The sequence below is a fragment of the Papilio machaon genome, chromosome 10, assembly GCF_912999745.1.
Source record: "Papilio machaon chromosome 10, ilPapMach1.1, whole genome shotgun sequence".
NCBI classification, from domain to species: Eukaryota; Metazoa; Arthropoda; class Insecta; order Lepidoptera; family Papilionidae; genus Papilio; species Papilio machaon.
This window is the reverse complement of record NC_059995.1, coordinates 2,090,210-2,107,109: the sequence shown is the minus strand read 5'-3', so window position 1 is coordinate 2,107,109 and position 16,900 is coordinate 2,090,210. Positions and strand designations below refer to the sequence as shown.

The following is a 16,900-nucleotide window of genomic DNA, read 5'->3' as shown; positions in this document are numbered from 1 at the left end:
GACAGTCTACTTAATATTTAAAAACTATTATTATTATATGAATAAATATATAACTGCAAAATTAATGTCATTATAGTTGGCACATACAAGTCATTAGCATCAATAGTATTTTATTCCTTTTATCAATTGATTCAAATTTTCAAGCCAGTTCGCGAATGGTTGCTTTCAAGGTAAGGCAAAATAACTAGTATTATAGTATAGTAGGTAGGTGTTCAGTGATTTTTTTGTAAACTTAATAGTTTGTTTTTTTTTAATCCTGAGAAAGTTGCACTGGACATATTTATGTCTAACAAACACAGCTTTCTTCATTCTTGTTTCTCTCTGGTCGGTTGATTTCTCAACGAATTAAAGTAAAAAAATAATGCAAATGACTGCATTGACAGATGTCTTTTATTTGCAGTGACACTAACAGATGTGAAATGACATTTGTTGAACTTACTGTAGCGTGATTTTGGGTCAGTTTAATTTAAATTTATTGCTATGATTTTTTTATAGCATTATTTCTTAAATAGTCCATATAATGGAAGAAGAAGACCCCGTTGTACAAGAGGTAAGGTTAGAATAAAAAAAAAAATGTCATGGAACATGTATAGGTTATGTCGTTTTTAATTTGATCAAAATGTATTAAATATTCGCCTGATCTTTTTATTGTCTAGATACCAGTGTTTTTATCCCAAGCTTTGGCAGAAAATTTCTACATCTTTCAATATCCTGTGAGACCTGCAAATAGGGATTGGAAGGATGTTTTGGTGAAGAATGCATCTATAAAACCTAAAAATAAAATAGTGCGATTGGAAGTGGGTCTTGATACTTATAGTGATAAATACTGCCCTTCTAAAGGTGAACAAATCGCTTTGAATACAGATGGCCAGCAGGTATAATTGACTCACTTATTTTTTTCCCTAGTTTAAGTTTTGTAACAAGGCGAAAAAAAGTATTTTTAATTAGTTAACCATGAATGAAATTAAATGTAAGAACATGTTTTTCTAATTACTTATTAAAAAAAAATAACTTGTAAATATAATAGAGCCTTGAATAATTCTTTCATTTAGAAAAAAAAAATTAAATTAATTATTTTACCATAATGTATACAGATTAAATATATTTCAAAATTTCTATTAAATATTTTATTTAAATTTCCATAGGAATCAAGGTACATAAAGGATAGGGATAGAGAAAAATCTCAATATTTCAAAAATGGCATTATGGACAAGATTGTATTGGAAAGCAGTGTACCGTGTTTCAAAACTGAACATTATGCAGTAGCATTGTTGCAAGACAAGGAACTTCATTGTACACCAGTTAAAGGTTTGTGTAAATAAATATTAACTTGTGTTGAACTTATATATTTTTTTCTGTGTGCACAGATGACATTGTAAGGTCATGTTTTTGGAAGATTTAGACAATGTATTTGTTTTCAACCTTATAGTATCTTATAACATGGAATGAGTGTAGTAATAATTTTCCAGCTAACTGTTTTTTTCTTTTTTAGTACAATTATTAGCTTTCCTGGTAGCTATATAACTTTTTCATTTAACCTGTTTAAAGCCACCAACTCAACCCCTGAATTCATTATAGTACCCTAAATTCTTAATTGGTACACTGCTTGTAACCTAATAAGAACTTAATTAGTGTCTGGTATACATGATGAAGTACAGAAGATCAGTAGCACCAGCGTGGAATAGACAGTATGGACTCAGATGCGCCAATTTGTGTTTACATTATGACAGTTGTATGCCAGCACTGATTTTCAGCCCTACTGAGCTAATTTACTGGCATAATGTAAACCATTTATACATTATCTGTACAGGAATCATTCAACTGAGACCATCTTGTTCATTCTATGATAAGCAAGACAAACAAAAGAATGATAAAAATAAAGCAGACAATTCCGATGATGAGGAAAAAGAACCAGAAATTCAACAGGTATGTAAGATTTATTATGATGTTTATTTAAAAAGGTTTATTTAAAACTTTCTCACTATTTACATAAGTCTATTTACGTAATAATTCTTCATTTATAGATTTGCAAAGATAGTTAAAACTAAAAAACCTTCTAGCTTTAATTGGAAATGGATTAACATGTGTATGAATTGATTTTTATATGCTTTTAAAGGTGACAGTAAAATTTGCTCGTCAAGAGACTGAGATTTCAAAAAAGGCCCGTGAAAAATCTTACGAGACAATATCGCAACGCATCTTAGATGAGCCATGGTATGACGGACTGTGGAAATCATCTGATAGTGATCAAGCTGAAGTAAGTTTGTTTATATTATTACTATTGTCTTAGAAATACATGAATATATTAATACTGAAATGCATCTCAGAGGTGTTGCTGCACTTTAAGGGGAAAGATATAATTTATGTTCTACTGATTAAGTTTTTTGCCCATATGTCAATATTAATAATGCCTTTTTGACAAGTGTTTGGATTCATAGTCTTAACCCAAGGTGGCGGTCAGTCAGGTATTCCAGTTAAATAAGTAAAAAATCACAAAAATTGCATCTATTGTTTCCAGTTGGAACGTCTCAAGTTGTTCAGTGCAGTGACAACAGATGGCTCTTCTCTAACACTGCCGCATAGCGAGTACGTGCGCGCGTTAGTGCCCGCCGCGCCCGCAGACGAGGCCGGCGCTGTTGTCGCCAAGCGGCCATCGCTACAGGAACAGATCAAGGAGATACTTATCAGTGGTGAGAATATTATAATATATAGCTAATAGTATTTAGTTATTTAGTGGGGGTAGAAATTGAACAAAATCTTGGTGTTTTAATGTAATTTTTGAGTCGCAAGTCTTTATGTTAAATTATAGTTAAAAAAAAAAACAATTGTATATTTTGTGGTCTGTGGGGCGGGGGCCTGGTGATCCATCACACAGGGTATCATCCTAGTTTGAACACCAGTCCTTTACCCATAGGAAAAACAATAAAGTTATTTCATTTCATTTCATATTTGTCAGCTAAACTGATGACGTTTAACGAGCTGCGTGGTCGAGTGTACAACGAGGACGGCAGCTTGGCGGGCGAGGCGGCGGTGCTGAACGCGCTGGGCGGCGCTGCTTGCTGCGTGCGCGGTCTGTGGGCGCCTCGCTCTGCTGACCTCTACACGCGGCCCTCGCCCGCACCGCCGCATCTCATGTGTACTGCCAGAGATCATGTGGTAGGTTGTTTTTTTTACGAGGCAAAGGTCTTGGTCTCGTGATGCCAACCAAAGACAATTTTTTTTTCTTGCTTGACCAGAGATCACAATTTTGGTTTTTTTTTTAAGTCAAAGGTTATGTCATGCCGCTGTTAATTTTTTTTAAAGCCAATTTTAATGCTGTTGACTATCAGCATACTCTTAATAATTTGAACAATTTGGTTTGTTTTTTGAGCTAAAAGTTCTCATTATTAGTTATTATTGGAGTATTTTAATTGATCCATGTTTGTTTTCCAGTTGTATCTGTTCACACAACACCCTTACGTGGACAGACGTAAGGTCGCCGCAGCGGTGCGTCTGCCGCCGAGCGATGTGCTCCAAATAATACGCTCCGTGGCTAAATTCACACCTCGAATGGGATGGGAGCTGTTACTACCCCCCGATACGGCGTTCGAGACCAAATACAACGATATTGTGCAACGTCAGAACACGTATTGGGAAGCGAGACAGCGACAGTTCAATGAAATGTTGATCGGTGAAAATGTGAACAAACGTCAAAGGAAGAAATCTCAAAGGGATTCGATATGTGATGTGATAAACAGCCCGAAGCCGAGGTGTAATAGTGTTAGTGAAGACGATAGTGAACGTAAACGTAAGAACAAATCGTCCAGTGGTGTCGGCAAACGGACGCGTAATATCAGCTCTAGTAGTGTACAAGATTCTACGTGAATACTTAAATATAGTTAGGTTATCAAATTGTAGTTTTTTTATTAGTAATGTTATTTGTATATGTTTTGGGTCAGATTAATTTACACATACAAAAAACTGTTTGTGATTTTTTTTGTTATATTGAAAAAAACTATAGCGCCTACAATTGTCCCTAAATTCCAGAACATCCAACTGAAAATTTATTTCAAAATATTAAAATCCATGAATTATGAATTATTAAACTATTGTAACTATGTATTTTAAATGTTATTTTCTATTTATATAACTTCCTTTGCAAGTGATAGCATAATAATCTTTGAAGTTATTATACAAGGTCAATAAATTAAATTATGAAGTTATTCCATCCAAATTAAACCCCAGATTTTTTGATAAAGTGATTTAAAAAATACATTTTTTAATTGTTGAAATTCAGATAATATTTGAAACGAAAATGTGCGCTTGCGTCATAAAGTGACGTCAATTGACAAATTGAAATATAGAACGTTAAACAGATATTTCTTGAATTTATGTTAATTAAATTTTTTCAACTGTAACATTTATAAAACTTGGATTATACAATATTGTTAATATTAAAATTATTTATTTTCATTAAATATGTATGTTTGAAGAAAATACAATTTTCGAGTTTTGAAAAGTGGGGCATATTGTAGTTGAAATTGACACACACAATTTATATTTTATACATGCATAATATGTACTAGAAATGATTTTATTGGTTTCATTTAACTTGAAATGTATCTGTATATGTAAATTTAATGTACAGTCAAACCTGAATAAGCGTGAGTCAAAGGGAAAGTGATATTTTTCTTGCTTATAGAGGTCTTCTAACCAAAGTTTCTCACTTTTGGAGTTTGTCTGTCTGACTCGCACTTATCAAGGTTTGACTGTATATTCAAACACAATAATCTACTAATGTATTTAGTTATTTGTATAATAGTAAGTATTAAATGGTTGCTTGTTTAAAACAACGTTTTAAAAACGTCCAATAATAAAGCGAATAAATAACGTAATTTTGATAATTGTTTTTAAAGTAACAATTTTTAAAGAATTTTTTTGTTTTTTAAATATTTTAATTTGTCAAAGATCAATAACAAAATTTAACAAATCTTAGTCTATTTTAATTTATTAGTCCTAGATAACTGAGTTTTCACTGACGAAATACATGAACAAAAACATTTTGGGCCTAAATGACTAATGTTTCAATTATATTTATCTTAAACTAGCTGTTACCCGCGACTCTGTCCGCGCGGAATAAAAAATAGAAAACGGTTTAAAAATTATCCAATGTCCTATTCCTGGTTCTAAGCTACCTGTCCACCAATTTTCAGTCAAATCGATTCAGCCGTTCTTGAGTTTTAAATAGTGTAACCAACAAGACTTTCTTTTATTTATCTTAAATATTATATGTCAACCCTATTATCCCATATTGATATGAGACATCACCAGAAAATGCATTCCAGACTTCTGAAATGCGATCTTGGCTAATAAATAACAAAATACTTATACTAGAAGCTATTTTGGTGATACATATTTAAGGCTAAAATATTCTCTTTTATAACCACATTAATGTCCATATCAATCAGTGGCGGTCAAAGGGTTAAAACACATGTTCAACTAAACAGCGTCTAACTTTTTTTGGAATAATACATATTGTTAATAAAATTTTATACATTTGTACACATTTTTGACAGTGTAACGTCACAGTTATTTTAATAGTTTCTCGTTCTTTGTAGTTTTATCGCTTTATTATTGGCATTGAAACTTTCATAAGCAAAGCAAATATTTATTTAAGTTGTTATTTTTTTAATCGAATAAAAGTTATTGAATACTTTAAATAGTTTTATTATATTAAATCAACAATATTATAGAAACAGAATAAAAAAGTTTTTATAAAGGGAAATGAGAAATACTTCACATAAAATAGAAACATTTTAATTACATTAACTGGAAAATACTCATAAAATATAACAAAATGTTAGCTGATGAATTTAAACATCTAACCTAATTTGTACTAAAAATAAAAAAAACAACACAATAAAAATATATTTCATGATAATTTAAAAACGCTTTATAAATTTGCTCTTAAAACAAAAACTAATAATAGAACATACAAACATTGTATTTTTTTATTTCTCAAAAACTAAAACTACAATCAAGCTGTAAAATAAAAAGTATTTTTTTGTTTTTATTTTAAAAAAATGAACGATTTCTAAAATTAATACAATTACTGTGGATTTCTGAGACCAGAATCTCCGTCTAAAAACATATTGTTATCACTGATTTATCAAAGATAATGACAGGGATGACTATATGTTTTAGACTATATGTTTTGGTCTCAGAAACCAACTGTTAGTGCGATAGTTCTTAAAATAGCAAATCGTGATATTTATATTTAAGTGCATCTTACTGATGTCATTTTGATTTTTAAATAACGACAACTACACATTGTAAAGCTTAATGTTATGACTTATACTTACTAATATCTAAAAAGTGCTGAAAATATTTATAGCTAAAAGTATTACTTCTTTTTTTAAGCACTGACATTATTAAAAGTTAGTCACAGATAACAAAGTGCACCGTGGGTTTCTTGCTCTTTGAAAAAACCAGAGACAACTATAATGTGTTTTTTTTTAATAAAATTGTTAAGGCAATGGTATTTCATGGTGAGTTTATTTTTAAATTATTTATGAATTTAAGATTGTAGCAAAAAATGTGACTATTAACACAATAGAGGCGTATCCTTTAATATAACTCGCGTTATTACAAAATTGCAAATCGCACGAATCTGTCATTTCGTTGAATTTATTTTTAACGAAGTTCCAATCGCAGAGTCCGACGCGACAGCCCTCGATTTTCATTGGTTTCTCGTTCTCTAAGAATAATACTTGGTACTCACCTTTCACTTGGAAGTTACCATCTTGAGTGCATCTGTAAGTTATTAGGGAAAAATTTACTAATATTATAAATACGAATGTTTGTTTAGATGGATGGATGGATGGATGTTTCTTACAAGGTATCTCCAGAACGGCTGCATGAATCTTAATGAAATTTGGTATAGATGTAGAACACAGTCTGGAAGAACACATAGCCTACTAATTTAGTTTTTTTTTTAATTCCGTGGACGGAATTGCGGTTGACAGCTAGTATTAATTTTTTTGTTAAAGGGAAGTAAAATCTAAAAAAGCAGAATTAGGACGACTAAGGATTTTTAGAGAAACACCTTTTTAACAAAGTTGTAGAGTTAAGAGGTAAGGTTTAAAAAGTATTTTCAAGGTTATAAATATTTAAGTATTAGTTATTAATGATCAAATTCAAATATAACCAGTGGGTCTAACACGAATATTGGTGACAATTCGTGTCGTTATTGTCAATTATGTCAAAATTAGTATGAGATTTTTTGGAATACTTTACGACCGATGCGATGGCGACTACGATTGTCACAAATATTCGTGCTAGGTCCACTGATCTTTTTAGTACCTTGTAAGCAATAAAATAGTGAACAAAAATAGAAATGTCAAAATTTTTTATGAAAAACTTTTCTGCAGTCATTAGTTATTTTTTTTCGATTAAATTAATTTGGGACCTGGATTCCTACACAATTTTGATATTTTTGACTAACTTGTAGAGTACAGCAGCGATGTTGGCACTGAAGGGTGACATGAGAGATGTGGTCCATTGGCGAGTGGGTACTGCGGGAGTGTGGTAGTTATCTCCTGTGAGTGGAGTTGTATCGCGACGTGTTCCCATTGCGGTTGCAGTCAACATTATTGTAGCTGCTTCAGTAAATTGTATTTGAACTCGAGGTTGTTGTGGTGTGTCTGAAAAATGTCACCTTTGATATCACTGCGATAATGTCATGTGATAACGCTAGAAGTGAGTTTAGAAATTAATAGAGAAATGGGGGGAGATATACTAATACTAAAGGTAAGATGATGATCTAGACCAGTGATTGTCAAACTTATTTTCTTTCACCGCCCCCTTTGAAAATCAATTATATTTCAGAGCCCCCTAATTTTTATTGAGCCCTAAAACTTAAAAACCACAATTTCATTACTTTAATTAATTTCAATGCCCCCCATTTTTTGGGCACCTTATCGCCCCCTCCTAGGTTTCAAACGCCCCCAAGGGGGGGTTATTGCTGACTTTGGGAAACACTGATCTAGAGCTAGACCTGGGAGGGGGGTTGTAGTAAAATATTTTTTTTATTCCAAGGAAACGTTTATCAGCATGTTTTTTAATGAAATACTGAGAAGTATTTTTAAGTTATCTATTCGGATCTGTAGGGATAGTAAACATCTTAGTATTTATAATTCATTATGTGTATTTTTCGAAAAATCAATCCTTAGTAATCAATTAACAATTTTGAGTACGACATTATGTCAGATATTTCCTCACCATGTTCCACATGATTCTTCAAGAAGTCCATCATATCTTTAAGAGTTGTGCATCCCATTTTTTCATTCAATGAGTTACCGTATCCATATTTGTAGTACGTTTCCAAATCTTCTGCATATTCTATCCTTTTTAGATCCTCTTTGGTGAAAACCTGACATAATATTATGTGTATTTCAGTTTAATTGAAAATGTTTGTTTTTTTTTCTTTAATCGTTCAAATTACACCAGTAATAAACTAATCTCGTAAATAAGTTAATCACTTTAAATGTGGAAACCAATCAATTTAAACATTTCCTATGAAAATACAAAAAATAACATGTCCACTGTCTATTATAAGTAATTGTTTATTTTTTTGGACCTTGATTTGAGATAATGTATACGTTTTCTTTTTTAATATGTTGATACTCACAGCACACCAAGGTGAGATCTGTGCGACATTCCAGGCTTTGTCGTAGCGGCACATCTGGTACATGCTGTTGATGACGTCACGATGCACGTCATAGTTGAAGCCGAGGCGCTTCGATATGTTGCTTATCATCTATATGTGACGTCATCAATATTATGGAACAAGATACCCACTAAGGAAGTCCCTAAGTGCAGTCATACTAAATTTATACAATTAATAAAATTGGTCTGTTTGTTAAATAAAAAAAATTGCTTTATATAAAAAGAATATACCAATTTAAATGTTTGTCTGTCTGTCTGACCGTCCGTGTAGTCAGTCGGTGTCTAATTTGATCTGTAATACCGTGACTGAATAATTAAAGAAGTAGTAAAAGTACGAGTTAATTATTCATTATAAATATACCGTTTTGTAAGATGTTTTTAAATCGTATAATTCACAGGAAAATAAAAAGAGTATCATAAGTACGCTGACTGTTATTATTAATTGATCTTTATAGTTATTTAAAATTCTTTTAGTCGCACGTATTTCATTCATATCCTATCTTATTAATATAATAAATGCGAATGTTTAGATGTATGGATGGATAATTGAAAGGTTCTAACGTCTGAAAGAACACATAGGCTACTTTAAACTTTTTTACTTCGCGTGGACGGAGTCGCGGGCGACAATTAGACCAAAATATAAATACAATCGTCCTTATTATTATAGAACATAATTATAATACTCACCTCTCTATATTCTTGTTTAGATTCAAATGTACCTTTTTGTACCAAGGTATCGTTGTTATCACCTACTTCATTCATCCACGTATTACAGAATTTGTATGGCTGAAAACATTATATAATACATACAGAAAGATATATATAGCAAAATATATATATTTCTATTACTTATAGTTGGTTTCTGAGACCAAAATTTCAATGTAAAACATAGACGTCCGTTTTCAAACGGGAATCTTTGTCTCAGAAACCTACTATAAATGGAATTTAATAAATAATAAAAAATATTCTCACTCGTAATATTTTTTCATCGTTTTCTTTTGGTACATCATTACCTCCCGACTGGGATTTGAACAGACCTTCAGTGAAAGCACGGAAACTGGTGCTCGAACGAAGATCGTCACCAAATTTGAACTGGAATATTGAATGTATGCAGGATATGAACACTTAAACAATCAGTCATGTTAAAGATACGGCCAGCGAATGCAATTTGTCATACAAAGAAGAATCATGTTTTTTAGAGCTCTTAGAGAGCTTAGCTCTTTTAGAGAGACTTTAGTCGATTTTTAATAATTCAGTTAATTTTTTTTTCAATCTGGCCCACATACGAATTTAAAATGTAATATATGGCCCTCTGCAAAATTGAGTTTGACACCTCTGACATTAAATGTTAAAATCTAACGTGTGTAGCTTGTCTTAGTTGAATCGAAAAGATTAATGTAATCCGTTTAATTTACCAATTTTAGTAATTCAACATCGCAATCGTGTAAGTACTAAGACACTAAGCACTACGAGTGCGTGCTGGCATATGATGTAAACAAACCAAACATAGCAACTTGCCTATTAAAATTGTGAATTCTATAAACAGAAAGCAATTCAATAGTTTTGAATCCTTATATATTGTAACAGCTTAGGCTGGTTACAATGTTTGTATATTGTATAGATCATTAACTTCCTGTAAATTGGAACAATAGCATTTGATTTTCACGTTTTGTTTTGTTTGTCATGTTTTGTTTTGTATCGGGGAGAAGTCTAGAAAGATATCCTACTTTCTGGGAAAAAGCAGGGTTATGGGGAGTTTGACGCACTAAAACCCCCAATCTCGAGTGCAATAAAAGATGGTTCCAGGATTTCCGTGGAATGTACCATTAGTCATAAAACCTAATATTAAAAAAACACAAAATACTACTGCATTAAGTTTGTGAAACATATCTGAGCGGGTGACCTACCAGATAATCATGTGGGTTGTCAGTGAGAAGTCCAGGGTACTTGTTCTTCCAGGCTTGTGCGAGCTGTTGCGTGGAAATGTAGCCCTCGCTGGTGAGGTCGCCCGCCAGCATCGGGTCTCCGGGGGACCACGACCACCGCTCTAGCAGGTTCAGGTCTGAAGAGCAGATGCGTTGCTGGAAACAATACTTTTATTGCAATATCATGTTGTAAGAGATGATGAGGTTTATAAGAGACCTTAGGTGTGGCTTCTCGTTAGGTTGAGTCCTATCAACATACGAGTGAGTAGGACGTATTCAGTCGGTGGAAGTCCGACATAATCCGCTCCTGTCCCTCTGTCTTGCAAGGGAGGATATGCGTGAGGAGAAAATGAGAATTTTTAGTTGTGTTTCACATATTTTGATTGTTTTATAACGTGACGATATAATAGGTAATCATCATCATCATCAGCTCACTGTACGTCTCCACGGAAGGGCTCCGCGACTACCCTAAGTTAGGGGTGATTAGGCCATCGGCGCACTTATCTTTTATTTTCTTCGCAAATACGTGCAGGTTGCTGAAACTGGGAATAGATGTTGCCAAATATTTGCATAAAATATTTTGAGTTCAAACATTCCATTTTATTTGTGCATAACAGTATTTTTCTTACAGTCGATCTTAGCACTTAGCACTGGTGACTCAGATTCAACTATGCTAAACGATTAGCATCGTACATTTACATCTGTTTAAATATAAGTCATACGATAACCTAGTACCTACATCCGTTTCAATCGGATTTTCTTATGATAAAGGTATAAGAAAATTCCTCAAACAAATGTTTTACATATCATGTATATTTTCTTTTGTATTATATAATTTTATTTAACTGTTACTTTAATAAAAATTAATTCCATAAACATTTAGATAAAAAATTAGAAATTATTCTAAAGAGACTCTTTTACTCGTAAAGTACGAATGTTTTGAATGTCTCGCGTGCATTTAATTTATGATTACATCAGGTTATTTATTGTTGACATGTTCAGAAACATGCACGGAAGCTCAGGGTTGCAACCAAGGTCTTTGCAAACGAAATACGTGTTTTGATTGCACACAAACTTCCGCTGTGACAAGGACAAGATGCACGAGACATTGTAACGTTAAACGAATAATAAAAAAGAAATTGCAATACACACTTCAAATTGATTGACTGTTTTTACTTGTTTGTAGCTTACGATGCTACAATCTAGCGGTTAACTTTTTCCTTTTTCTTTTATAATATATATTTAAATATTTAATATACAATTCATTGATTTTTAAAACTACTTTCTAGTACTTATATCCATCCATCCATTCATTCAGCCTCGTAACGCCCACTGCTGGGCATAGGCCTCCCCCAAAGATCGCCACAATGATCGGTCCTGTAACCCGCATCCAGGATATTCCCGCAACCTTGACCAGATCATCGGTCCATTTTGCGGGAGGCCTAACTTAGAACAAAAGATCTACACAGGTTGGGGTTCCCCAAACGGCTCAATGGATTTTTTTTCCTTTTGCACCCATGAAACGAAATGTGTGAACTTTACCGTGAAATCCCACTGCTGTAATGCTCATTTTATAACATTTTTATGTCGGTTTTTTTTCAAAGCGACTGAGAGGATTGACAGGAAGTTATTGTACACGTACATCGTCATTGAAAATCCACAACAAAAATATAATCTAACTAATAAATATGAAAGTTTAGATGGATGGATGTTTTGATCACGTAACTCCAGAACAAATGAATGGATCTGAATTAAATATGGGACAGAAATAGATTTTAGACACAGAAATAGATGCAGTCAGGAATAAGACAGGTTTTTTTTTAATTCCACGCAAAGGCCGCACCCGACAATTAGTACGAAGTATAGAATAAAATGACTTACATCGGTATTCCTGAAGTTGCCATTTCTATAGTTGGTGAGAATGTTATTCCTGAGATCAGTGAGTGATTGCAGTCCAGCAGTTTCATTGGCCTCGGGGTTATGTGAGCCGTGCCGACTCAGCAGCCAGATTGCGATAGGTTGACAACCTGATAACAAATTCAAGTCATTAATGTAGATATAAAAGAAATCATGAATAACTCAGTTTCTGAGTGATACTAGAAATAAAATAAAACTTAGTTTGGTGCTTGATTTTGTAACTTGGATAAAAATAATCGGCATAAGATGAGATGATTTTGCAAATATCTTACTAATAACTTTAATTAACACAATTAAGTATTTGTCGATACATTCAATCTGCGAATCACAAAGAAACGATCTTCATCGATGTAAATAAGTGCAAATGGCACTTAAGGTCACGATGAGCATTAATAGGGCCCGTTCATTGAATACTGAGGTCATCGTTTAACACCTAATGTTATTGCACTCGTAGCATGGTAATTACTATGTTAAATATGAAGCAATCCACGATCCCAATTTATAGTTGATATTTCTATTTTCAATGATGTCGTTTACTTTGTATTGATTACTGATAAAGTCATTAATTTTTTTTTAAAGATTGTACTTTCGTTCCGAAAAGGTCCGTCGCTTAAGTAATATTAGACTAGCTGTCGCCCACGACTCCGTTCGCGCGGATTTAAGTAAAATCTTAATTAGTAGCCTATGTGTTCTTCCAGACTATGTTCTACATCTATTCCAAATTTCAGCGAGATCCATTCAGCCGTTCCGAAGATAACTTCAAACAAATAATCATCCATCCATCTAAACATTCGCATTTATAACATTAGTAAGATTGTTATGTAATATTATTAAAGTCAATTTTTACTGTCGAAAATATTTGTATAAAAACACATTGTCATCACTTTTCACACCGATAATTCTTTTTGTACAACTTTTGCCAGTGAAAACCTACGGTTCCTTAATAATAAACACGATACGTTTATGTAAATGTAAGAAATAAAAGCGGTGTTCAAACCACCAAAGCATAATGTGCTATTTCTACTATATGCACCCCCTGTGCAAGGTGCCTGTTCAGAGTGGTTGAGTGAACACTTGAGCATTTAGGTCAGCCCTGTCAGAGGTAATGAAGTGATCATAAAACCTCCGTGATCACAAAGATTTAGTTGACCCCATTTGTTATAATAGTTTAAAAAGTATTTTTCCGTCAATTTTTTCTTATTGTTTTCAGCCATTATCTTTTACATAATAATTTCAGTCCGTAAAAGACGCCTGTAAAACAATAGCGGAGTTGCTGTTAGAATTTTAGAATGGGAAGACATTAAATGCAATTTGAACAACAACGGTTAAAACTTATCTTACTAATATTATAAATGCGAATGTTTAGATGGGTGGATGTTTGTTTGAAGGTATTTAGAACGGCTGAACGGATCTTGATAAAATTTGGCATAGATGTAAAACATAGTCTGGAAGAACACAGGATACTTATTGCGTTTTTTTTTAATTCCGCGTGCACGCAGACGCGAGTGACTGCTAGTGCAGTAATAAAGCTGGTATGACTGATAGTTACTTTAACACGATAATGCTGTTATTGCTCCATTATTAGACCCTTTGGCGTGGGCTTCCATTGTTATAATACTTGTTAATACATTTTGTCATACCTATAATTTTCTATAAGAAAACAGGGTTGTTTTTATATAGTTATGTAACACTGGAAACCCACAGTTAAGCTTGGTTATAGCTTGACCAGGATTATAAAAACTCTCGTTATATAGCTGAAAATTATACTCGTATCAACAATCCTAACTAATCCTTTGCGTACATTAGAAAGTGATGTAAAGATGACGGTGAATGAAGCGCCCAAGTTAAGGATTTTTATATTCTTGGCTGCGCTGTAAGTAAAACTTGTGACCAAAGGCAAATTAATATATCTGAAAATTGTTTTATAACTATATCACGAACGCATAAAATACAGCAGATTACTTACATAAAGACGTCATAATATAACGCTTACAAAATGATTTCTCGAACGTTCCATTGAATGCAATGAGTCAACTCCCACTATTGTTTCAATGTTTTAGACTATTTTCATGGTGTACTATATGGGATTGGAAGCTTTCCCTTTTAACAATGGAATATATATGATGGATCTAGTGAATCCTTTTATGGTATGTTATTGTTTTTTTTTATAGTTCTCACGGATTACATGTTTGTCGTAGAAGTTGTATAAAGATTTTTTTATAGCTTGTATTTTAGAAAACTATTCACAGAGCACTATTTCTTTTTCGACAGAAAAGGATGTTATTCTATATTCCGGTAGCTTAATAAATTTCTTTTTCATTTAACAAACCTAAAACATTAATGTATTTAAGACTATTTAATGTATCTCTAGCATCAAAAGTTAATTAACTTTTTGGTCGGATTTGGATCAGCTGTCTTCAAGGGCACGGGGATAGTGAAAAATTTATTGTGTAAATATTTAATCAGTCCACTTTTAAATCCGCTGTTTTTATAACTGTTTTGTCAGTAGAAATCCACACTAACAATGCTATTCTTAGATCATATTACTACTTAATAAATATACAAATGATTGTTGATTGTATTTGTGGTCAACCTGTGGTCTGGTATTGTAGCAACCGATAGTACTTTGACGCGTGTTTTACGAAGTTATCACGTAAGAAAACTAAACAAGTAAAGTGTTGATTTCTACGATATAAGTTGTCTTTGTACCTTTGACAACCTCATTAACTTAAATCGGTGAAAGCTGGTTTGTTTAATGGGCCACAAAAGCTTTATATATTTACATTAACATGCTATTTTGTTTCATATTTACTTAGTTATAAACAATAGTTTAAACCGTTATGTAGTAGGCAAAGTATAACTTGACCACAAATATTTCTGTCACGTTCATATTACAATAAAACAGTCAAAGGTAATAACCGTAGGTTCCGTTGTATTGGACAGTTGTTCTCAACTTTAGTAATGATGGATTGAAGTAAAAATATTTTCCCAATTGCGTTGAATGAAAAAGGGAAGTAAACGTAAAACAAGTGCAAATGTGGAAAATACAGCAAAACCGGACGTTACATTAATATATTTGTATTTTTAGACGGTACCATACTCGTAATAAAAGTTTTAGATTATATTATGCATATATTTTTTTTTCTATACTATTATTTAATTTTTTCTATACTAAGGTATAGAAAAAATTGTGATCACTTTATATAAAGCGTAAAATAATATATTGGTCCGATTCCACAAATAAAATAACATATGCTAATTTCCCATATATATTTATACAAGCGTAATAAACTTATTTATATAGGTTTTATGTAGTAAATAAAAAGAAAACATTTAGTTTTTTAATGATAATAAATTTTAAATTAACTTGATTTAGCTCAAATTTGTCAATATTTTCATGTTTCAAGTCAAGTGTAATTAATAAAAATAAAACTTACCAGGAATATCTTGTATCCTAGTCGTTGGATATATTTTGTTTGCGAAAATATAAGAAGTCTTAGTCCCGAAAAGTAGATAAGGGTCTTCTTCACCAGAGAGACATATTTCTTGACCATTTGCATATGCCAATAACAATAGACCAAACACCGTCCAAATCATTTTCACGGGCGCACAATACTACAATATTATCAAAACACAAACATACATATAAAAAAAAACAATTAAGCGATGTCGATTTCTCTTTACATGTAAAAAAATATTTTATAGAAAAAGAAATTTAAATTAGGATAAGTAGGTATTTTTTCATTACGTTATCTAAAAATAAATAATTTAAAGTCATACACTAAACAAGTTGATTATACCATCAAATAACTTAGACACAAAATGTAGCACAAAAGTTTAACTAAATCAAACTAAAAGCAAATTTAAATAAAATTTCAAATACCATTAAGTTTAAGACTACAAAGAGGTTATTTATTTGTAATACCTTTACGCGGGAAAATACGGGATAGTTATTCGTGAAAGTTATCTATGGCAAAGTGGCGGGAAACGCGACGTCTTCCGCCCGCTATAGGAAACACACTGGCTGGTTGTTGATTGGTAAAATGTAAACCGGCTGGCATGGAAAAATGAGGCGAACATAGCGCAAGCGACAGGCAAAAACGACGCAAACAAAATGTGTTACGATGCCTTATAACTTAAATATGCGTACGAAAAATTACGGATGAACGTCTGAGTATGATTTAAATGCAAAACAAGTTCAGAAGCATTTTTTTTCTGCAATGTTTTGAATTAGAAATTTTATGCCATTTTAGAGTAAATGTAAGATACTAACTTAAACGCATTACTTTTACATACATTATATGAATTTACAACAGTTTGAATACATCCGGCCGGTTTGTTTTGTGACCTTC

General features: G+C 32.4%; 2 protein-coding genes across 2 annotated transcripts; one reads left to right on the top strand and one right to left on the bottom strand.

Annotated features, from left to right (window-relative positions):
• The first annotated feature begins 416 nt into the window (after positions 1 to 416).
• On the top strand, positions 417 to 4,019 carry LOC106717532 (DNA-directed RNA polymerase III subunit RPC5). The gene is made up of 8 exons (XM_045679739.1): positions 417 to 550; positions 657 to 875; positions 1,146 to 1,308; positions 1,811 to 1,926; positions 2,117 to 2,257; positions 2,519 to 2,690; positions 2,957 to 3,156; positions 3,433 to 4,019. The coding sequence occupies exons 1-8, from the start codon at positions 521 to 523 to the stop codon at positions 3,862 to 3,864; spliced, it is 1,473 nt and encodes a 490-aa protein (XP_045535695.1). The 5' UTR covers positions 417 to 520; the 3' UTR covers positions 3,865 to 4,019.
• Positions 4,020 to 6,393: 2,374 nt separating this feature from the next.
• Positions 6,394 to 16,577, bottom strand: LOC106717554 (multiple inositol polyphosphate phosphatase 1). Its single transcript, XM_045679647.1, has 10 exons — positions 16,474 to 16,577; positions 15,986 to 16,163; positions 12,513 to 12,658; positions 10,614 to 10,787; positions 9,679 to 9,798; positions 9,394 to 9,492; positions 8,669 to 8,797; positions 8,260 to 8,410; positions 7,484 to 7,682; positions 6,394 to 6,792 (listed from the first exon to the last, which is right to left on the bottom strand). Exons 2-10 carry the CDS (start codon positions 16,143 to 16,145, stop codon positions 6,549 to 6,551), a joined length of 1,422 nt encoding a protein of 473 aa, XP_045535603.1. The 5' UTR covers positions 16,146 to 16,163; positions 16,474 to 16,577; the 3' UTR covers positions 6,394 to 6,548.
• Between the last annotated feature and the right edge of the window lie 323 nt (positions 16,578 to 16,900).